At 40.9% G+C, this 23,081-nt stretch overlaps 2 protein-coding genes and 1 long non-coding RNA gene across 5 annotated transcripts; 1 reads left to right on the plus strand and 2 right to left on the minus strand.

Annotated features, from left to right (window-relative positions):
* Positions 1 to 289: 289 nt before the first annotated feature.
* On the minus strand, positions 290 to 8,281 carry LOC118317088. Of its 3 annotated transcripts, XM_035645539.2 has the most exons (13): positions 8,143 to 8,281; positions 7,969 to 8,026; positions 6,002 to 6,101; positions 5,654 to 5,725; positions 5,414 to 5,506; positions 5,090 to 5,310; positions 4,824 to 4,944; positions 4,704 to 4,751; positions 4,317 to 4,552; positions 3,367 to 4,069; positions 2,810 to 3,052; positions 2,327 to 2,527; positions 290 to 2,102 (listed from the first exon to the last, which is right to left on the minus strand). In XM_035645539.2, exons 2-13 carry the CDS (start codon positions 7,977 to 7,979, stop codon positions 1,500 to 1,502), a joined length of 2,652 nt encoding a protein of 883 aa, XP_035501432.2. In that variant the 5' UTR covers positions 7,980 to 8,026; positions 8,143 to 8,281; the 3' UTR covers positions 290 to 1,499. The 3 variants fall into 3 exon arrangements, with proteins under 3 accessions (XP_035501432.2, XP_047187108.1, XP_035501433.2); XM_047331152.1 differs by lacking the exon at positions 8,143 to 8,281 and having other exon boundaries at positions 7,969 to 8,105; XM_035645540.2 differs by lacking the exons at positions 7,969 to 8,026; positions 8,143 to 8,281 and adding an exon at positions 7,334 to 7,515.
* On the plus strand, positions 7,586 to 10,880 carry LOC118317089. Its single transcript, XR_004795330.2, has 2 exons — positions 7,586 to 7,906; positions 7,996 to 10,880. It is a non-coding gene; the product is annotated as an uncharacterized LOC118317089 (long non-coding RNA).
* A 1,453-nt stretch (positions 10,881 to 12,333) lies between these two features.
* On the minus strand, positions 12,334 to 22,677 carry sgk2a (serum/glucocorticoid regulated kinase 2a). Its single transcript, XM_035645646.2, has 13 exons — positions 22,522 to 22,677; positions 20,821 to 20,939; positions 20,067 to 20,131; positions 19,650 to 19,707; positions 18,827 to 18,910; positions 17,109 to 17,240; positions 16,750 to 16,862; positions 16,587 to 16,623; positions 16,383 to 16,469; positions 16,104 to 16,199; positions 15,105 to 15,260; positions 14,769 to 14,858; positions 12,334 to 14,130 (listed from the first exon to the last, which is right to left on the minus strand). Exons 2-13 carry the CDS (start codon positions 20,833 to 20,835, stop codon positions 13,975 to 13,977), a joined length of 1,089 nt encoding a protein of 362 aa, XP_035501539.1. The 5' UTR covers positions 20,836 to 20,939; positions 22,522 to 22,677; the 3' UTR covers positions 12,334 to 13,974.
* Positions 22,678 to 23,081: the final 404 nt, after the last annotated feature.

A 23,081-nucleotide genomic window follows, 5' to 3' on the forward strand; every position in this document is an offset into this window, starting at 1 on the left:
ACCTACCTTGTGAATAAAGTTCTCTCTCTATTCATCCATCGTCTTAGGGCAAGGCTTATGAGTTATCTCTGACCCAGTTTTAGTTTCCAAATCCATTTGGATTTCAAAATATTTTAAGTATACTTCTTTATAATTTTATCAATCTCTTGTGCTCCTGATAAACTGCTAAACTGGCTTTCCTGTCACTATTCCCAGCTAACAATAACAATTTATTCTTCCCCAGAAGGTGTCATTACAATACAGAGATGCACTTGGGCATGAAAAACACCGGGCCGTTAATACAACAAACTGGATGGGAAAAATATATTTATTCTTTAATACAAGTACAGTCTCTGGATATTTCCATGTGGAGGCACGAGGTCAGAGGACTGAAGTTCACACCAGTGTTTCTTAGAACAATATTAAGAAAATCAGTCGTTTGTTATTCAGTGTGGACTTCAGTTTTTTTATAATCCTGCACGTCTATGGCATTCAAACCACAGACTGTAGTGCAAGAGTAAAACTGAGCTGAGAAATCGTCAAGGCTCTCGGGGGAAAACCTTCATTGTTGCACCTTCAATGACCAATAAAAATGAAATATATAAACAAACCGTAAGAAACAAATAAAACCTACATTCTAACAAATACTCAGAAGAAAGCGCTGTCTCATTCAGTTTACTGTTGGGACCCAACCCTGTATAAAAAGTTTACATTCACATATTAATCACTTAAACTTTGTGCTTTGGTAACTGACAGGCTGTGATTTACATGCAATCCAATGTCTGCATCAAGAGAAACAGGCGGGTGTGTGGTGCTGTTATTGACGATCTTATTGAAGCATCTTCAAAATTTATTTCGATGGTATTAAGGGAGATTTGGGATTGCTGTCTGCCACACTGTATTTTTATTATTATTACCAGTTGGACATTTCAGAGCCTACACATCACGATTCACATCACATTTTTTATTTCCTCCAATGTGAAACTAGCAGTGAAAGCATGAGGTCTTCAGATGAACTCACTTCAGTTTCAACTGTGTGAACAACAAAATACAAATCCCTGTTCATACCTCTGGCCTGCACTTTCTTAAAGGCATCAATCAAAATTGGGATTAGTTCCACAAGTCTATTATGAACCGTTTTGGGAAATAAGGTTCATTTACTTTGTGCCAGGCTCAAAAAGAAGCTGTTTCTTACTTGCAATCATCTGAGTTCACTAGTCACAGCGACATGACATGACTCTGAGCGCTGATAGTATGTCACCGTTTTTTTTAACGGAGACATTTTGACTCAAATTTTCAATACACTTTCTTTGTAGTTTACTGAAGAGGTCAACTGCTACAAAGTGGAAATTATGCTCAATTCAGTAAATCTAATGTTTGAAGAAATTTAACTGAGTGGGATGTGGGTGCACAAGCATCTACAGTTAAAGAATGCTGAGTTTCTGTTTAATGCAATGTGATGAGCATTGAGGAGCTAGAGCACAGGACAGAATAACCAAACCCAGTTGGAACTTGACCCATCAGTGTTTGGCGACGCCACTGGGCTTTTTAACAGTCTTCGTCTTTAAGGAGTTTTTGTACAGAAGCAGTCTCTCCGTGGTGTGAGGTGGCAGGCGGTTTCTTTTGGCTCTTACAATACATGCAGCCATTGGACAGAGCCTGTCGAAGCCCCCCGAGGAGGCTGGTACCACCAGCAGCTTCTTGGCGATGCCCTGGAGCTTGGGAAACCGAGTAGCAGATTTCCAGTAGAGCAAACTGGAGTTGCTCTCCCACAGTGGTTCAGACAGGTACACGTCAAGCTCCGACATCTTCAAGGTCTTCGCGGGCGGTTGGAGGAAGTTGAAGATGGACTTGCGCTTGAGTTCGTTCCCACTGACACCGTCGCAGTTGTTTTCATCCGAGCTCTCACCAGATGACTCCATTAGTGTGTTGGCTTGGCTCTCCTCTCGACCATCCTGCTCCTTTTTCAACTCCTTGTCCGTGTGGTCTTTGTCTGCTTCCATAGGGGCAGATGCTGAGGCCACCGTGCTTTCTAATGTGGCTTCTATGATGGTGCGAGCCTGATGCTTGGATGGAGGAGTCAGGAAACTTGTCTGCTCCTCCAGCTTGGCATCAGAAAACGGCTGGAAAGAAGTATGCAAGACCGGGTGAGAGTTCTGATACAGAGAGATATTTTGTAAAGGAATTGACTCAAATCAAACAACACATGCCAAATAATATATATAGACAGAACTCTACAGAAATGAATCAATAAAATCTGAATTTTGAAGCTTTCAGTGCATCAGCTCTCTGAATGCAAAATGGTAAAGCGTGACAGAACAACCAGGCTCCTTTCCTAATTCAGTACCTGCATTTTGATCCGAGGGTCTAGCACTGTGGCTAGAATCATGTCCTTCTGGTGAATTACGGGTTGGAAGTGTGTGTGGAGGCCTGTCCGCAGAGCCTTGTTGAAGTGGGTGTAGTTGGTGACACGGCTCTCCAAGGTCTTATCAAGGCCAATGAGGGAGGGTATGATGAAAGAGATGGTCACGCCATTTCCTTGCAGGACCTGGCTCAGAGGAGACAAAAGGGAAACGTTCACACAGATAATAGCCATACCACCCAGTATTGCATTTACATATGAATGCAACATTTCAAGAAGTTCACAAAGATTAAGATTTGTCTGGATAAAAAAATGTATGTATAAGTTCTGTGTAAAAGCTTATAGCTTGAAGTTATTGTAGGCTGATGACTGAAGTGCTTGATTGATTAAAGATTACCTAACATTACATTCATTTAGCAGACGCTTTGGCCAAAGCGACTAACAGTTCTCCTGGAATTTCTCTTTTACCTGTAAGGCCTCCTCAAAGGGCTCGAGGAGACTCAGGATGTCAATAACTTGCTCTCTCTTGACCATGACCAGAGGCGGGGCACTGGCTGGGTCGCTGGCCTCTATGCGAGCCTGGGCGAGGAGCGTCATGACGGCACTCCAGACAGACTCCTGCACCATACGGCGTAAAGACAGCATCATGGAGTTCCAGCGACAACTACTGGAAGACGGGCACAGAGACACGTTGCAGTCCTTCAACAAAACCTAAACAGATAAAATGACACAAAATGGTGATGTTAAAACAGTTCAGGAAGGAAATCTTTGTCATGCACATGTAATGCAGACAGTGACATCCTGACTAAACCTTGCAATTTCATTTCATTTTAGTTGATTAATAAACACTTACTCAAAGCCACACATTAAAGACACACTGGGGCACTGCTGCCTCTTCTTTTGGATGTTAAATCTATAGAAAAACACTTCCTGACAGGGACAACATGCCTTTTCAGGAGGAATCTAATCCAGACTAACATAAATTTCAGAAATACAGTTTAATCAGTTTGTCTTGTTTCGCTTACCTCACTCCAGTAGGCGCTACTCCTAAAGAAAGCCACCACGTTGTGGACCTGTGAGAGCAGATTCTCCACCACCCTTGAATTCTTCAGTGCCTCCTTGATGACCAGCTGCAGTGTTTTGACCACGCACGTGGTCCTGGTCCCCATCTGCAGCTCCGAAAAGGGTGACTCTGTTAATGACATCTGGTTCGACATAAATGCCACCATCTCATCCCCATCAGGTTCTCCCCTGTTTGATGAGCACATGATCTTGTAGTCGCAGAACAACTTGTTCCCAGTCAGGGTTTCTTTGGACTGGTTGGTGAGGATGTAGCCGATGTTGCGAGGAAATACTCCGTAGCTCAGCAGCACACCTTCCAGCTCTCTGGCCAGAGCGGTGCTGAGGTTTTTGTGGCTGAGGTGTCGGAAAGCCACGACGGGACGGCGGATCTGCCAGGAATCGCTGACAAAGTGTAGCTGCACGACGACTATGGGCTCCTCCACTGGTGGGGATCCATCCCCGGTCCAGAGGTCAAAGGTGACATGAATGGCGTTCTCATTATCTTCGGTAGTGGCAAGGGAGGCTTTAAGGTCACGGATGAGCTGAGGCTTAATTGTTCTCTCCACATCATCATAGAGCTGCAGGCCCACAGCACGCTGTGATAGCTTGTTGTATTCAGGGCTGATGGTACTCATGAAAGACCGGAAGCCTGCGCCTTCAACAAAACTGTTGGGAACAAAGATACATTGATATTGAACATGTTTTATGTGGTGTGTGTGACAGTGAGTACTGTTTGTGATCTAGACTGGTGATTGGATTTCACATGATTTCAGCTCAGTAATTCAATAAACACAAATATGGTTGCTTAAAAGACCATGACCACACATGACATCATCGACAGAACAGACTGTTTAGGTAATTTCTTTGATTTACAAGCTTTGGCACATTAACAGTCACAAGCACTACAAGTCACCTGAGTGGCAGCATGTCCTCAGCGATCATCCTCAGTGCAGCATCAACAAACTTTTTCTGGTCCACCGGCGCTGGTGGAGCGCCGGAGTTGGAACTGGGACTTGAACTCGAACTGGGGGGCAAAGAGGGACTCGGAGAGGAGACCTCTCTCCCTGATGCAAAAGTCTGTGAAGGTGGAGCAGCTGTCTTCCACTTGGATTTCTGACAATCTTGTTTCCTCTCTTTGTCTGGCCTGACCTGCAGCAAAGCAATATGTAGGAGAGTGAAACCAAGCATTTCAGTTAAGAACGTCTTGGATAAAAATATAAAAATAATACATACATTTTTCTATGACAGCCGTGCATTCAAAACCACCTCTTGAAAGAAAAAAACAACAACAAACACTTACCACAGTTACTGGTTCAGTATCTAACACAACATCACATTTGAAGTCCACCTGTAACATAACATATAATGTAAATCCAGAAACTTTAATGTCACACAAAAATCATTCAGTTTAGTTCTGTACCTCTCCTTCCACAAACTGTTGAATATCAAGGGAAATGCTGTCAGCATCGTCTTTGTAAAAGCCCAACTCCACTTTACGTTTGATGTTGGAGTTCCAGCGATTCTTCACAAAGTTGTCTGTCCTTCAAGAGTAATTTTTTTAAAAAGTACATTAAAATCTATGTCATCCCTGATTAAAACAGACGTATATTAAAAGTAACAACCATGTGACTGCTTGTCATCAAACTTCTTAAATTTCTGCTAATCAATCACCACTAACCGACCCACCTTCCAGGGAGCAGTTTAGCAATCTCAGCCCACCGGTTTCCCAGAATGGATTGGGCTTTGCAGACGATGAGGTCTTCTTCATAGGACCAGTCGCTATTGTTGACTAGTGGGTTGAGGTGGTGGTGCCAACGATCACGACACTGTTTCCCCAGTCGCCCTTTCAAGTGCCTGGAAATCGAGGCCCAATTTTTGGTGCCGTAGGTGCCCACCAGCTCAACTATCTGTCCAAGGGAAACACAGAGGTACAAAGTGAGATAGCACAAAATTAACTATACACTATTCCAAGGGAAAGTCTTAATCTGATTTTCTGTGCAATTTTTCCACCTTATCATCTTCCTCTTTGGTCCAATAGCCTCTCACTAAATCAGGATCCATGTGATTTTTCCAGCGGTGCATACAATGGATTTCTGTCCGTCCCTGTGCAACAGAAATTATCCCTTCTCTTTAGAATACCGAGGCAGTTTTTTTGTTTAATAACATTACAGACACATAGTTGCAAATTTCGGAATGTTGATTCAGTCATTTTCTCTTTATTGACTGATTTCAGTTCTGTTGAATACTTACAGGTAAAAAACTGGCAATGGTTTTCCAATCTTTTTTCCCAAAGTTGCTGATCAGGATTTTAAGATTCTCATCCTGAATACGAGAAGAAATCAGTTTAGACAAACTAAATAAGTGTGAGCTTTAAGGTCAGCTAACAGGTAGAGGTTATCTTGGATTCATTACAATAACATGGGTAAATCAAAGTGACATAATAGGATAACTGTAGGTTAGTCATGTAGTTTTTATTGCTAATAAAGTAATCTAATTGAAATTCTAGTGAGTAGCTCCAGATATCATCCAATAAGTTTCTATAGTATAAGTATATGTGTGTTGTAAGGAGAAGATTTGTTTTCATGTCCTTTCACTCACCTCTTCCTGAGTCCATTTGACTTTACTCTTGGTACCGTCCTTCCTCTCTTCTGTGCCCACGTCCGTGTCAATGCTCAGATTACTCCTGTCTCCTTCCATGCTGCAAACCCAGTTAGAGAAAAATTGAAACAAACATTACTGGATGTCAAAATATAGAAATTATCAAGAGTGAGAAAACACATTAGAGAAGCATCAGACAACTCATCAAGTAATGGAGTGTGGTGTTAAATGCTACATTTATGGAAAACCCCAGATTAAAAACAAATAAAAATTCCAATTCTGGCTAATGTCTGTTAAATTGCTCTCTATGGTTCAGACCACAACGCCACTGTTAACATTATAAATAACCTGAACGTTAGAATCAAAGTCTGCGGTAAAAACAACTACACAGGTGGAAGACAGGGATACTCTGAAGGATGTATACAATTATTGGCAGATTTATCTGATCTCTGAAATGTGAATTCCAGATTATCTGACCTAAAAGTAAGTACCAATTAAAAATATGTTGGCGTCAGACCTACACGTCATTATGGTGCCTTATTCTTGTTGCCCTATTCCACAATGTTGAAAGCCAAATGAACTGTGCACAGCTAACACTGGTTTTCAAACAACAATGCTTTGCTTCCCAACATGGCTGAACCCGCTTGGCTTGTTTGAAAGTAAAATTCCTCCTCTTTCATCCCCTAAAACAGCCTACTTGGTAATTGGTCTTATCCATTTCATATCATGTCTAAAAAATGTCTCAACAATGGAATGAACATGAAACATTCAAATAAGGTACAAAGGCAGGAATCAATAACTCAAAGCAACACGTGTGTCCAACCAGCAGAATGGAGGAGTTTACTAATATTCTGCCAGCCAACAGAGTGACAGTCCTATGAAACTATTTCTTAATGTCCGTCTAAATATGAAGTGACATGCTATCTCAAAATTACAATCTATGATATTAACCATATAATAAATCTAAATCTCCCGTCAGTGATTGCTTATCTATCTGACAATGCCAACTACATGGTGGCTTAATATGAAAATGAATTAAGTGTAAGAGTAATATTCTTTACTGGTGATACTATATAGCTTTTCTGTAATGTGTTCAAATAAATATATATGCTCATTAGGACCAAAATGCTATAACCGTTCTGTAAACTGTATGTGATTTTGATATTTTGTATAACATCAAATAACGACAAAAAAGACAACAACAATGCATGTTGTTCTCAATGACTGTTTATGAACTTGGTCAAGTTATTGGTTGTGTTCAAAAGCAGCAGGCTAACGCTGAGCTCAGATAGCTTAGCAGCTAGCGTTAGCTGCTACAAACCAAACCATTACCTCCTGGATGGGAATTCCAGACGCAATGCTGTGTCTGTAAACAGTACATTGAGCGACTCTTAGAACAAAATTACTTCCGTTAATTTTCCAAAAAAGAGACAAACTACATCATTTACAACACAGATACTTGGCTGTAACTTGGCCAAAGCTAACTTGGCTAGCAGGTCTCGTGAACACGCTTGATGAGACGTTGACGGACCGTACGGAAAGTAGAGCGCCTCAAGCGGCGTGTGTATGCGGTGTGCACGCAGCGCACAGCAACTCGACACGAACACAAGTTTGTGATAACTGCCATGTTAGTGACTACAACACAGAAAGCCCCCTGACGTGACAGCAGGGTGAAATGCACAATTGCAAAAACCCAAACTTAGAGATTGTGCAGCTGCTTCTGAGGACACTGGCCCGGATCGAGCCTTTTTTTCAGCTCCATGTCACAACAGAACAACGGCTGTTTTAAAGGGACGGGGGAAACAACGAGCACAGTCTCACTCGTACAAAGATCGACCGCTTAATTCACAACTATAACGCAGGTCACAGTCAGGTGATTACAGCTGGGAGATGCTTCCACCACAGGTATGTATTTCCCACAGAGGGAAACGGTAACAACACCTCAAGCGTCTGTTTCCTTCACTTACCCGCGCGACATGTCTCGTCTGAATCAGCCGTCCGCCTCCGACAGAGTAGACCTGCTGCCTGCCACAGTTTAACGGAAGGAAAGGGACTTTTTAGGACTTACGCTAAACGAGAAGTGCCTCACTGACACACATTGAAGGTTAACAGAACTCGTGGCGGTGTGAGTAGAAATTTACCCGGGACTGGAAAAAGTGAGGTCTGTTCAAGAACACCAGGGCTGCGAAGTGCATGAGCGGTGCCCGGAAACGGCCCATGTGGGTGAGGCTAACGGCTAACGGCTAACGGCTGCCGTTGCTCAGACAGCTGATCTTTCACTGCGCGTTCTGGCCTTCACTTTTAACTGCAACTCTAACAAACATGTTTTGAAGAAAAGAAAAAAACAAGCTGTCTCCAATATCAAATATCCAATGTTCGTGAACGTCGCGGCTGTGTGGGAGCAACTGACGACATCAGTGCAATTCCCGACGACATTGCGGTGGAATCGCTGCCTTTTGCGCAAAGCTAAAGTTAAACTGTATTTTGGGGTTGAATTCATATGAATAAGCCGGTGAAGTTGCATGAAATGTAAAAAAAAAAAGGGATGAAGAATGAAAATTGTAGATTCCAATAAGGGTCATTTGTAGTTGAAGAATGAAAATTGTAGATTCTAATAAGGGTCATTCGTATTTTTAGTTTGTGAAATTATGTTCCCAAATAATTTCACAACCTGCCTATATTACTTTTTAGTCGATGTAAAAATGTGTACTTGAATTTGTGAATTTGTGAAGCAAAAAAAGTCTATGGTAAAAACAACACAAACACAAATGTGTCATCGCATTTGTGCACAAATATTTTGATCAGTTTTACAAAGTTTATGGAGGAGACACAAATTCACAAGCTCCAAATTTCAAGCACATATTTTGACCCTGACTGTAGCTCAGCACTGACCCTCCAATCAGAATAAATCTTGATGGTGGGTTATTGTTTTATGTTTACAATATATTGTGTTGCAAATATAATAAAACAAGATAATAAAAGGGGGACAACAATTTAGCATTTAAATGGCAATCCTGAAATACCCTTTCATTTATTCAGTTTAGCTCAAGCACTAATAATTGTTAAAAATTACCCAGCTGAGTTGCTCTCCTCTCGCCCTCTTTGTCCAATCAGAGGCAAGGTAGGGGCAGGTCTCTGGCCTTGATTGGACAGTTTGATTTCTTCTGTCTGGAGTGTCAGGTCGACTTAGAGGTACAGGGTCAAAATTAATGTTTGTAATTAATGTTTGTAGCTTGTAACTTCGGTGTCACAACAAGGTTGATAGGCTTACACAAATCCATAGACACAGAATTAACAAAAAAAGTCATGTTGCTCTTTGACATAACATCAGACTACAGACAACTGCAAAAATGGGTCTGTCCTCAGGCTCATTTTCAGTTTCTGATGACAGGAAAGTAGGAAAAACAGTTTAAAAATTATAACAACCTCTTTCTGAACAATTTCTTTAACCACAAGACGCACATTGAGGCTATCCCATGTGATGTCCCTTTGAAAACTAATGTAATGGCTAATGTCATATTGTTTTACTTCCCTTCACTGAGCCCCTCCTGTCGACGTTCACCTTCCATTTTGAGAAACATAAGACAGACTAAAAGCTTATCACCGAGATTATGCTCATCTATTGGAGCTGATTTTTGGCTACAAGTTGTGGCTATAAACAAATAATAATTGGTAAGTAATGAATCCTAAACAGGGAGACTTAAACTAAAGGCTACTCTTTTTATTTAGGTTGGCTTAATTTTTGGTGTGTCTTCCCCAAAACTGTCACATGAAGGCACATTTTTATATAAATATGCAGCACATGTGTATAACAATTAATTGTGTTTGTGTTGTAAAAAAAGTTGTACAGCCATGTTGACTTTGCCTGTATCAGCGTCATCCCTGCTCTCGTCAACAGTGTTGCTAAGCAACTGTGGGTTCCTCACAGTCACTATGGTAACCTGAACCAGTGTGTTTCCAATCAAATGTGCAGTTGATATTCTTAATTTTTGTCCCTTCTATGTCAGAGAAAAGAACATATTTTGAATGTGTATCACTACAACACAGCCTTTGAACCTTGACAACACATTAAAGCTGTTATGTTCAGCCACGCTTGTAAAAATATGCGCCCACACAATGTAGGTGGCAAAAAATGTGGGAAACCTTTTTTGTAATAAACTGTATGTAAATTTGTAAAAGTGCAATTTTGAATGTGTGATTTTTGTTTGTGTATTTTATTAGTTATGTTCCATTAGCAGATTAACGCCACAAACTGTGTGTTGTATTTCTCTTTTTTCTCCACTAAGTGGGGCAGTTTTACAGCGATTCGGGTTGTGAGCTGTTTTTCAAAGTCATTTCTACAGGTGAACAAATGTGACTGTTAGGATTAATAATTGACCTGTTGATCATATTTGGAAAATTTCAAAATAACAACCCTCTGCTGGTTAAGGTGACTACTATGTCGTACTGCAAGTAATCTGAAAATGTAACACCCATCTCTTTTTGTCTATATATCCATTTTGACTTATTTTACATTGCCTGGGTTATTTGTTTTATCTGTCATCCTCTTGCAACATTTGTCCTTTCAGACTTCTTGACCTGAAACCGTTTCCAAGAATTATCCCCTTTGCTCTTTTACCTGTTCACTCTTATCTCTGTATTACCAGTTTGTTTATTACATTAATCTGTTGTCTAATAATTACCAATTGTGGATGTCATTGGCTTATTTTCCCGGAAGACACTGATATGTTGCCATAGAAACAAAGTTATAATTACTGTCCCACATTTTATCCCACCACTCAAAACACTCAGCACAGTGGAGAATAGCTTCGGGGGGAAATGACCCTAATTCTATAAAGTCATTACAGCAATAAATAAAAAAAAGTTTTATTAATTTTCACTGGTCTTTATGGTTTTCTGTATATATATTGTATACTGTTGCTATATAGATTTATATAGTATCTATTTTGCTGGTCATTATGATTTCATGTAATACAAATGATCATAATTTGGTCGATTGTATTCAGGGACATTTCACTGATTGCAAGGTTATTTTTTTCTGTTTTTTCTCACACTCACAACATTGCAAATGTTCGCACCTGGAAGCGCCCACAGTTGGGGTTTGGCTGTTGAGCTGGCAACACAAGCCCACTCCAGCCTGAAGGCCACCATTGCCCTCTAAGTGAAAGTCTGTATTTTATCTTTTCTTTTTGCATCGTTCATGTTCCCTTCAATGAGACTATTCACTGTATCACAGTGAATGATTTTTGAATTGCATGTAGCTGATTCAGTGTCAGGGTCAGTATGCAAAGTCAAGTGTGTTTATTTAATGAAACAAGTTTGGTGCCAAAGGGACTTTGAGCTCATCCTCGAGTCTGCAGGCATTCTGCCTCCCAGACATTGCACAATATAGAGCACAAACTGTCCAAAAACACATATACATGCAGTGCATCAATATGTTAAACTGTTGCACATTTAATCAACAACATTGTTAACTACTGACTGTTTTACTTGTTTCCTATGGGTACAGTAATCCCAGTAGCACCTGTTTGCACTGTTCACAGATGAATACAGTTTGTGGACAGGCGTGGTTTCACACACATCCACACACACAAACACACTGTATACCGAACCATCAGTATGTCACGACTTGGATACCACTGTACCACGAGGGGGTAAGAGGAGCTGGTGCAAGTGTTGACCTAATGTCTTCACAGACTGAAGTGGTCTGAGGTTCGAGTGAAGTCCAGAAACATGCAGTATTTGAACACAAGTCCTAGATTCAAAACTGTGTTTAGATTAAAGTACAAAAGTATGATCAGCTGGATGTTACCCAAGTTAAAGAACTCTTCTGAAGTAATCTACTATTGGCCTGCAAAAGACATTTCTAGTTATAATTGAGTCCTAAACAAATCTTATTTCGCATTGAAATGAGAATATTCAAATGAATTGAAGTCAGCTTATATTACGAATGTTCTAGAAATGAGTGTGTGGATCGTGAAAACAAGCAAGAATGGAAATGTCATGGCAGTACAATTGGGGAAATTGTTCCTTTTACAAAATTGTAAATTCATCTCTTTTTTTCACTACTTCACGAGGACTGAATTCCAGATTTTTTTTAAACTGAAAAATGCATCCACTCTAAGAAGTTCAGCATTTTTTAAATGAAAAATAATCTGCAAATAACTTTGATTAGCTGGGCAATGTACCTATAGCTAAGTATTAAACAGAAATACTCAAGCAAAGTCAGAGCACCTTCGAACATCGGACACTTACAAGCTGCTTAATTATCAAAAACATTGTTTCTGTTATGCTCCAGTCATCTTTAATGGTTCATTCAAAAGAACATGACAATGTTTTGACAGCTGTCTGATTTATTAACAAGTTTTCTATGTACACACACACACACAGATTGTTTTCCTTCTGCTGTCGTCAGCTCTTAATGATGCTGCTGCTGCTGGCAGCGTGATGTCAGCTCTCTGTTTACAGAATCAGTCAGGGAATGACAGCTTGTCATGCAGGGTTACAGTTTTAGAAGGCAAAAAGGTGAACCAGGAGAGTCAGATCAGCGTTTTGTCCCTGAGAGTTTTTATATTTAGAATTGACACCATGTAAAAAGGACACAATTAAAGCCGTCTTTACTGTTATTTCCCCATCAGTGTGTTCAGTGTCATAGAAAAGCATCTGATAGGGTATTCTGCGAAATGAAAACTTTAAACAAAACCAAAGAGGTAAATAATAACATGTTATATTCAGGAATTGGTGCTTCTTTAATATCAGACGCAAAAACACATATATAATGGAGATAATTAAAAGAAGATGCAGTGTCTGCGTCTCCCGTCACTGCCAGTCATTTCTGAAACAGAGAGGCACTTCATGGTTTGCACGGATAAAATCCTCTCGCTACTGAGTATTTACAGATGTTAGGTACAGAATTTTCATAACAACGTGAACATGTTTTAGCCTGACGAATTACTCTCACTGTCTGATATCTACAGGCTGTAATAGTCTCCAGACAAACATGTGAGGACCTTCCACAGTTCCAATGCATCAAACAGAAGCACAATTCACATAGCAAACCACATAAACAACATAACCTACACAATGTGCACAGATGTGTTTAAAGTTATTATAAAACAACTTTTGTGTAACTCCAGCATCACACGTTCTTCATTCCTCTGCAGATGTAAAAAAAAAAGGATGCTCCCACTTTCTATGGCCCTGTATATTTGGTAAGATCCGCCGCAACTTCTCTGAGGGCAGGCCTGGGAAAACGTCGCGGCTAAAAAGGTGCACACACAGACAGGTGATAACTTAAAGGAAAAACCTGAAAAACCAGTGGAAGAAGAGCACGACGACGGCCCCAACCATGATGCACGATGGGTCACGGAAAGGTTTGATGAGCATGAAAAAATTAAGTGAAACACAAGCTATGTCCTTCTCAACCCGATTGAACAGATATGGGAGATTCTGGACCAACTTGTTAGGCAACGTTCTCCACCATCAACATCCAAATCAAATGAGGGATTATATTTTGGAAAAATGGTGTCCTCCTCTCCAGCAGAGTTCAGACACTGAAGGGCTCGTGGTGGCCCACAACCTTACCGAGACAATTTGGGTAGTTTTTTTCCCCTTTAATTTGCCAACTGTTTCATATAAGCCACACTCCCAAGAGGGAGAATCTGGAAATTAGTCAATCATGACAGATGCACTGTGGGACGTCTGTGGTGGTTACCATAGCACTTGAGGAGCTCTTGTTTCCACGAGATCTCTAGCTACCTCAAGAGAGATGAGTCTCTTGTGGCCGGGGGGGCTCGGTGGATAGAGCGGGCACACGCATATACTTCGAGGTTTATTCCTCGATGCAGAGGTCCAGGTTTCGAATCCGACCTGTGACGATTTCCTGCACGTCTTCCCCCCTTTCTCACCTAGCTGTCCTGTCAAATTAAAGGCGGAAAAAAGCCCAACAAAAATAATCTTAAGAGAGATGAGTCTCACAGAAAGCTGTCCTCGGTGGCGACGAAGGAGAAGCCGTTGAAGGCGTTGCTGCAGCTGGTGCTGGCGTTGAGCTCCGGGGTGCGACTCACTGAGTTAGGAACCATTTCTCTGGTGAACTCTGGATCAATGTGCTGAGTGTCAGCTGGGCCTCTCTGAAAGAGGAGATCATTATAGGGAATGAGGAGAAGTTTCTCCTGACAGCTCTTTCATATTTTATAGCAAGATGCACTGGTCGCTGTGCCTAAAATCAGTATTATTGTTACTATGGTTACTTGCAGATTCACAAACTGCATATACTCATTTAGTACAGTGGCTACACGGCTAATGGATATCTGTGAGTTAATCACAATGATATATTTTCTGTAAATAAGAGCCCTTCAACCTAACCCAAAACAATTGCTGAGGGTTGCCCCCATGAAAAACCCTCCTGATGGACATCAATTGATGTTTCAATTCCTATTTCACAAACGCGAAGAGGTGAAGAACGAGCTGAGACAAAAAATAATAATAAAAAAACATGACCACAAGTGACACAAGTAAAACTTATAAAGAAGGTAACCCGGTGAGCTGAAGTCTATCTGAACGAGAGGATAAAGGGATTTGAAAAAATGTGAAGTGGATAAGCTTCAGGCAAGACTACAAACAGGGGTATTGTTTGCTGAGCTCACTGGAAAATGTGTCTCCAGGTAGGAGAAGACACTGGAGAAGGTACCGGAATACGTAGGGGACGGAGCACAGGGACAGACTTGATATGAAAAGAGGCTAAAAGATACAGATTCACAAAGCTCACCACATTCGGGTTGTAAGGAGGAGTGATTCTCTTGTGGTCGAGGTCGTCCCAGTTGATTGGAGAGAAGAAGGTGTGGTTCTTTATTTCTAACTATGAGAGAAAGACAAAAGTATGCATACATTTAAATTTAAAAAAAAAAGAGAAAATAAGATGAGCATATTCTGAGTCTTGAATTAGGAGGCACAAAGACTAGTCCGCAGTCAAGGCATCATTTCATGCAGCTGCCCTTTGAAAATATCCCTCGTCTAAGACTAAGCTTATGGCTTGTCTGGGCAGCCATCTGTTTTAATGTGCAGCCACATTTGAGAGACATTTTTTTTAACACATCACACTCACAAAGTCGGCGATGGCCCCGAGGCGCCTGTGCTGGTCCTTCTGCAGGAGCCCCACCAGCAGGGAGCAGACGGCGTGAGACTTCCCCTGAGGCAGCGGCAGCGGCTTGTGCAGGATCCCGTCGTACATTTCACCGACGTCGCGGCTGTAGAACGGCGGCTGACGCACAGGGACGGGTACAGACACCATTAGTACGAAATCATGCAAAGCGACTCAGCAAAGATAAATGTTCCTTCATTAAGAAACTGAAATTTCATGAGGGGTATGAGGTTGCGTCTTTATCACGTGTGTAGGGGGAAATGAAAAGGGAAACAACGCAAATTCATTTACACTTGAATGCAAATGTGCACATTCTGTATGTCTAAACAACTCTTTGATCAATACATGGAATCATAACAAGGTTTGTGGAAAAACTGAGCAGCGGACATTCATGGTCTCAAGAGGCAGAATCTGAAGGGTTCAATAGTCCTCAGATCTTTCCTCCAGCACCATCAGGCCAGAAATGTTTTCTTACACACAAAAAAATATATAAATATTTTTATAGCCATTTATCGATCCAGGGATCATTTTGATTACTCTGTGAGATTGAGCACCCCACTTGGGTTTGAAGGAATAATTTTACATCTTGGGAAACATGTTTATTTGACTCATTGTCAGGTTTGATGAGGATGAAGATCGACGCCACCCTCGAGTCTGTACGGTAATTATGAAGTCACTGCCTCGCTGGTTTTTGTATTGATTAAATAAAATCAGTGAGCTTCAGAGATGCTGTTGAGATACTTTAGACGGCTGCTGGATGTAGCTACATATTGAGCGTACAGACTTGAGAGAGGCATCAGTTATTTCTCCTTCAACTCTTGAAAAAAAAGCAAGTCAGTGTATTTCCCTTGATGTCAAACTATTATTTTAAATGTCAACCAGAAGATTTGGTATACTGCATCTGTATATTTAACAAAAAAGACATAACCCCTGAATCAACCACACACACACACACACACACACCAGACTGTAGATCATCTCATAGAGAACCGCTCCCAGACACCACCAGTCCACTGTCCTGTCATATGGTTCCTTACGAAGAACTTCTGGAGCCAAGTACTGCAGACAGAGAGACGAGTAGAAAAGAGGAAAGGAGAAAGAGACTTACTACACGTGACCTTTACAATCTCTGCTACAAAATGTTCAGACAATTGAAGGCGTCAGTCACATTTAAACATGACAGATTTGTTTTTATGACTTTATGATGACCCTTTCCCTATACTGAGAATATTTTTCACTCACCTCTGGAGTCCCACAGAAAGTCGAGGTCGTTCCTTCCGGCTCTACACCTTCTTTGCACAGCCCAAAATCTGTGAGCACCACGTGGCCCTGCACACAGAGAACACAAACAGGACATATTTTTATTTTTACAGTGGTGACAAATTAAAGGAGTTAGAGTTTACAATTTCAAAAAGCCTTGAAGCAGACATGTTGAATCTGTCTTACCTGAGAGTCTAAAAGAACATTCTCTGGTTTCAGATCTCTGCAGTGAACATGAACAAGAAGATTATCGGTGTGGGGGAAAAAAAAAGAAGAAGGATCATTTGTGAATTTACCTCATATTTTAAGAATCATGCAACCGTGTACGTGCGAGTCTGTCGGGCCTGACCTGTAAACGATGTTGAGAGAGTGAAGGTAGCCGATAGCGCTCGCTACCTCGGCGGCGTAGAACCTCGCTCTGGGCTCAGAGAAGCATCTCTCTCTCTGCAGGTGGAAGAACAACTGCAGGGGCCCGAAAGAGAGGAGAGGAGACAGGTGCATGGAGAGGACGGAGGGAAGAATAAAAAGGACATCAGTCTTGTTCAAACACCAATGGTTACACACACACACACACACACACACACACATATCACAAAAATAATAATAATTTACTTTCAATCATTGTCTGGGCTAAAACACTAGATATTATTTGTACGTTATCCATTTATTCATGTTCATGTATTGACTTATTTACTGTAAGAGTGGTACCTCTCCTCCATTGACGTAGTCGAGGACAAAGTAGAGTTTCTCTGGGGTCTGGAAGGAGTAGTGGAGCCGAACCAGAAACGGGTGATTCAGACTCTTCAGCAGCACGTTTCTCTCTGCCATGATGTTCTTTTGCTAAAAAGAGACAGGAGTGAAAAAAAGGGGAAACGGAGCGGTTGAAGGTAGAGAATGAAAAGAGACGTTTCAGAGCCTCCTTTGCTATGTTGCATATACACGTGACATAAAAACATTTAAATCTTGGGGCTCAGAGAGAATAGTTCATCGGGATGTAAATGAACAATAAACAAAAGAGAGGACATGTGCAGGAATCTTGCTTGGTTTTCCATGAGTGCTTTCCAAAGGAACTGTTTCTCTTCAGGTTGGCTCCACTGAGAGAGGAACCACAAAAGCGATGTGGCCAGTTAGAAGAAGTCAGAGGGAGAAATACACGTTTGAGTGTTTAAATATACAGCCTGCATTAAATTGCAGTTAGTTATTTGATCATTTTTCCACAGCGAGCGAGCACATTCACAATTTCTTTTAAAATGTTGCATTTTTAAATTTGAATATCTTAAGTTTGAAAAAAAAAAGAATAATTCAATTTATACACAACTGATACTACTTAAAAGCAGTCCTACAACAGTGATTCTTCATTTAAAGGCAGAACGGATCCTGGAACTATTGAATAGAAAATATCTTTTTTTTTCAGAGTTTGAGAATGAGATTTTTATATTGTGTACTTGTAAAATGGAATAGCCTAAATGCTGTTTAAGGTAAAAACTGAATCTTTTGCAATGTTTTGGAAAGAAACTGAAGTCAACTAGCTGAGCTTCAGTTAATCTGCCCCTGCGCAGCAAACAAATGCCGAGTGCAACAAATGTGCATGACGATGATAAAGAAGGGGAGAGACTGAAGGTGAAAGGTCACACTATTCAGCTTTTCTGAGGTTTATGAGACTGATGTTTGAATTTAGGTTTCATAAAACTACAAAAAGACTAAAACAGAAGATTGAAGTCATCTCTAATCTAAAAAACCCAGCAGAATAACAAAGGACGACGACTGTGTTTGATCAGATGATCCGAGTGAGTCGTTACATAAACACATAGGTGGCCCTGTTTATTTTCTGGGAGTTGTAAAATATGTTCTTTGTCGAGAACAAGCTGTAGATTAGATAAGATTCCGATTCTGTTGCTGGGTCAAAACACTGTTTACTAATAACACTCAAAGATACTTGCGCGAACACACACACACACACACACACACACACAAATTATTATTTCCTCTTGGCTCAAGTTGAGGTATTTTCCACCTCCACCAACAGCGTGGCACATCAAAGCACTGTGTAGTTCAAACGCCCCAGTTAAAATCTCTATTCAACTAAAACTGCCCACGGACATCATATCAAGAGTTTGTAGATTGTATGTTTGTATCAGTTCATGTGTGTAAAAGCAGCAGTATATTTGTAATTTAAAACATATTTTGATATTTTTGATTCCAATGCAAAGCCTGATCGCAAAGTCAAAATTAATGTTTCTGAAAATCAAAACTCGCTGAGGATGTAAACATTGGAGCTTAGGTGTGATTTGGTTTGTGTTAATGTGGAGGTTGGGTTCATGATGAACTTTGTAGACGGAAAAAAAAAGATGAATTCAGAAAGGACCAGCTGTTATGACAATTGTCCAAGAGCATTCACTGTAAACGCCCGACACGCTGGAGCCCACCTCTTTTTTCTTCAGGATGACTTTCTTCTGCAGCACTTTGACGGCGTAGAATTTGCTGTCGGCTTTGAGCTTGGCGAGCAGGACCTGCATGGAGGTTGGTTTGTGAGTGGTTAGTTTAGTAAACAGTCTGCGCCCGCATCCTGCGCACACCAATCCTCTGCGAGATCAGCACACACAACACAGATACGTGATCTGTGGAAACAGATGATCCTGAGAAAGTGTTAGATACAAAGAGGCAGAGGGAACCCAAACAGCATCAACGCTGTTCGTTTTGTGTCGAAATATAAACCACGCGGGGTGGAAAAAATCCTATTAAGAGTGGACTGTATTGTTTCTGTGAAATGCTCCTCTGCTGCCGTTTGATTTATTATGCAGTTCCTGTGACTGGGTAATGTACCAGGTACCTTTAAAAAGGGCCTCAGTGGACTGTAAAGTTAATAATTCATGAATCTGGCAGCACATTTTGATCAGACATTAGTGAGCAGGTCGACTCTCTGCAATGTCAGCGACAGCTCACTATCGCGCTCTCCTTCTTCTTCTCGCTCTCTTCTGTCTCACAAGGTCAGCACAATAAAATAAATGTTGCTGCTCCACAGAGAGCGACTCTTAATCTATACGACCCACCATTAATACCTGCACCAGACTTTATTATTTTGATGTCCTCGACGCCAGGTCATGCCACGGGGGCCTCGTCTGGATTGAATCGCTTTCGCCGAATATGTCAACTGAACGAGTTGCGATTGGGCAAAGTGCTGAGAGAAGATAATGACATTTTGAGCCGACACACAGATTGGATATGAATAAGTTATTGTCTCATTGTTACCTTTCCAAAGGTCCCTTTCCCAATGACAGCCAGGAAGTCAAAGTCAGTGGGCCTGGCACTGAAACAAGACAGAGCGTAATCTATTAAATGCATTAAACAAGATTACACAATAGCCTGAAGCACTGCATTTTCTAATAGCTTACAAACGCTGGACTTTTGTAATTTCTCTCACAAAAGTGACATTTGTCTTCAATTATCTGTCTTCTGAGGCATAAAATACAGGATAAATCAATACAAAAAATGTTGTTTGTGGGATTTTCACTGAATTGTGACACAAAATCGTCTGTAAATGTTTGATCCAGACCGGTGAGGTTACACTATCAGACACAAACAGTTGGTTTTTGTATAGCCGCCATTAAAAAGAACATCCTCTGTGTGTAACAATACATGCTGCTCAATGGGAAGAGAGCTACTGACTGTGGGTTTGCCGAGGGTCCCAGGTTGACATCAGCATGAGCGGAGGAGGACGGTGGAGACTGCAGCTGGAGAGAGAGAGAAAATGAAATAAAGATTAATACAATTCAACAAGATAATTGAAAACTACACTTTGCATTCATTTGTCGAAACAAGTCACTTTCAATCATTTCATTCAGCAGCAGCGTCACTCAACATAATTAAAGCCATGTTCCCAATGCTTTTTCAACTGGAAGACATGCAGAGGGAACTATCTTCTCTCTCCTTATGTATTGCAACAATCGTGCACACTGGTGTGACACAAAAAAAATTGTCCACGAAAAGGAAAAATCAACTGTGACAGTCATTTAATATGAGCATAATAATCAAATAGGTTTGATTTCAAGGATTTCCCCCCACACACTGGTAACAGTGACAGGAAAGGCAAGACCTGAGTCCCTCTGCTGCACACGGCATGATTACTGTGTAACTTCTGATGAAAACATCTCACGGTTTGAGATTATCTGATAAACTGTATTTAATCCTCAACAGGAACTTGGTTTGTTTGAGTTGCAAACCAATTTTATAGAAGCAGCAGTGGAAACACCTTGAAATGACCCGACGTTATATAATGTGACATGACACGAAATCAGACAAACTTGTCTGATAACTGGAATTTAAACTGGGCAGCAGGCATGTTTCCCCTTGTCACATGGTTACATAGGAAATGAATGAAATTAAATGAATGGCACAAACACCAAAAACTAAAAGGACTTACTTTACAGTCTGCCATGGCTTTTATCCATTCCACTCCCACCAAATCCACTGCTGACCTCAGTGTGACACCCCCCGAGGATCCACGGGATCCGGTAATTCGGGTTTGTAAGAAACAAGATGCTGGAGCAACAGACACAATGAATGACATTGTGAATATATTCTGTCTGTGTGTGTGTGTGTGTGTTTGTGTATGTGTGTGTGCGTGCGTGTGTGTGTTTGCGTGTTTGGGGACTGTATCACTGAACATGTTTCCATGATAAACATTGCTGTGTCTCACTGTGTCTGATATCTATAAACAATAATATGGGATGACCAAGGTGTCCGCCTTTCTCTCTCTCTCTCTCTCTCTCGCGCACACACACACACACACACACACACAAACACAAATGAAATAAAAGTGACAATTATTTTATTTTAAATTTTGCTTCAGGAGCTCCAGGCCAGATTCCCTAATTGTACGCATAAAAGCACAAATCTAATTGTTTAAAAAAAAAATTCAAAAACCTAACTGTTATTCTACAAAATTGATGAAGCCACACAGAACAGCCTCAAATTCATAAACCCTTGCATTCCATAAAAGAAAATATGACCCTGTGGAGAACCTAGTGTCAAAATACAAGATTTAAAATCAAAAGCATCTATAGTTTGAATTTTGGAGCAGATAAGTACATTACAATACAAACTTTTTTCAAAAAAATCGTTTGACATTTTTCAATCTACCTGAGATCTACAGTACCTGGAGACGGCACCTTGCTGACATATTGGATAAGGTAACAAGACAGAGCGAGTGTTAACATTAAAATATAACTCAAAAAGCTGAATGCATGGAATAATATAATCGAGGAAAAGCTGTTGTTTTCTTTGCAGTTCGGATAAAGACACAGCAAGTCCAAAATAAAAAGCATTTCCTGAATAGGCTGTCAAGTCAAAGTGAATTATGCTGGGAAGGAACAGCAAAGGATTATTAATAAATAAGGGCAAAATAAAGAATCTGCCTGTCAACAGATTGAACTGACCCCACATATTTCACAGTTAAAGATTGTGATCACCATCTTTTTAACAACAATGATCTTCCACAGACAAGTAAACCTGCCTGTGGACATTCAACAACAGACCACTGCAGACGAACTGCAGCGGTCTGTCCAAAGCTTTACTGAGCAGACTCTGAATCACTGAGTCGCCCCTGCACCAAAACAAAACCTGCCTCCATGAAACAGACAAGAGTTTCCCTTCAGTCTTTAGACCTGAAATATCCATCATCCTTAACCAAGGATCAATAAAACTCAATCCAGAATAATATGTATAAAAGTATCCTAATCTCCTGTAGGAGACCAATACCACTTATGAACTATTTAGTCTTTTTGACCCATATGATAAGACTTTTCATAACAGATAATATAACTATAATAATAAATAATGAAAAAAAATATGACTTGAATCCTTCAAAAACATATCACAGCCTGAGCAATTAGCAAAAGGCTATGATAGTGATATGACAGGCAGACCGATGACCTGATACAGACTCAATGTCTGATAACAGTGCACTATAAAGTCGATTAACGGAGTCCTTCGCAGAAGCACCACTGACACACCGATGAGGAGGAAAAAGTAAGAAAAGATGGATATGTTGGAACAAAGAGAGGGGGGGTGAACAGACAGACACATGCCCGGTGTGGAGGTCGGTCCGGTAGTGTGTGCTCACCTGTGTGCAGGCGGTGAGGAGCAGAGTCCGAGCAGAGGAGCCGGTCTCAGGTCACTTCTGACGGGCTGCGGCACAGTGAATCATTGATGGAGAGTTCCTGACTTTTAAACACCTGCGTGGGCGTAACTCAGGGGCGGGGCTACATGCCTCAGGGGCGGAGCTACACGCCTCAGGGGCGGAGCTACAGGCCGTTCAGACTGTGTGTGTGTGTGTGTGTGTGAAATGTACTGACAAGGATTGCTGTGCAATTTTAGACGCTAACATTTTTTTTACTCTTTGCTTTCATAATGAGAGAAAAGTACCAAGCGAGTTTTAGTAGTCACAGATAAACATAGACAAGCGAATATCATATCATATCAATCAAAATATTACTGTGCTGCACTAACCATTGTTTTATTCCAGTGTTCCTTGTTTAGATAAGTGCTATAGAAATGAAGTAATTATTGTCATCCTCATTATCATTATTTAACATCCCGTTTGAACCAAGGGTGACTTTAAAGAAGATGATCACTGTGCCACCTCCTGCTAATAAGCGTTCTTTCATTTTGAACGCAACATCC

This window comes from Scophthalmus maximus, chromosome 3 (assembly GCF_022379125.1).
Source record: "Scophthalmus maximus strain ysfricsl-2021 chromosome 3, ASM2237912v1, whole genome shotgun sequence".
Taxonomy (NCBI): domain Eukaryota; kingdom Metazoa; phylum Chordata; class Actinopteri; order Pleuronectiformes; family Scophthalmidae; genus Scophthalmus; species Scophthalmus maximus.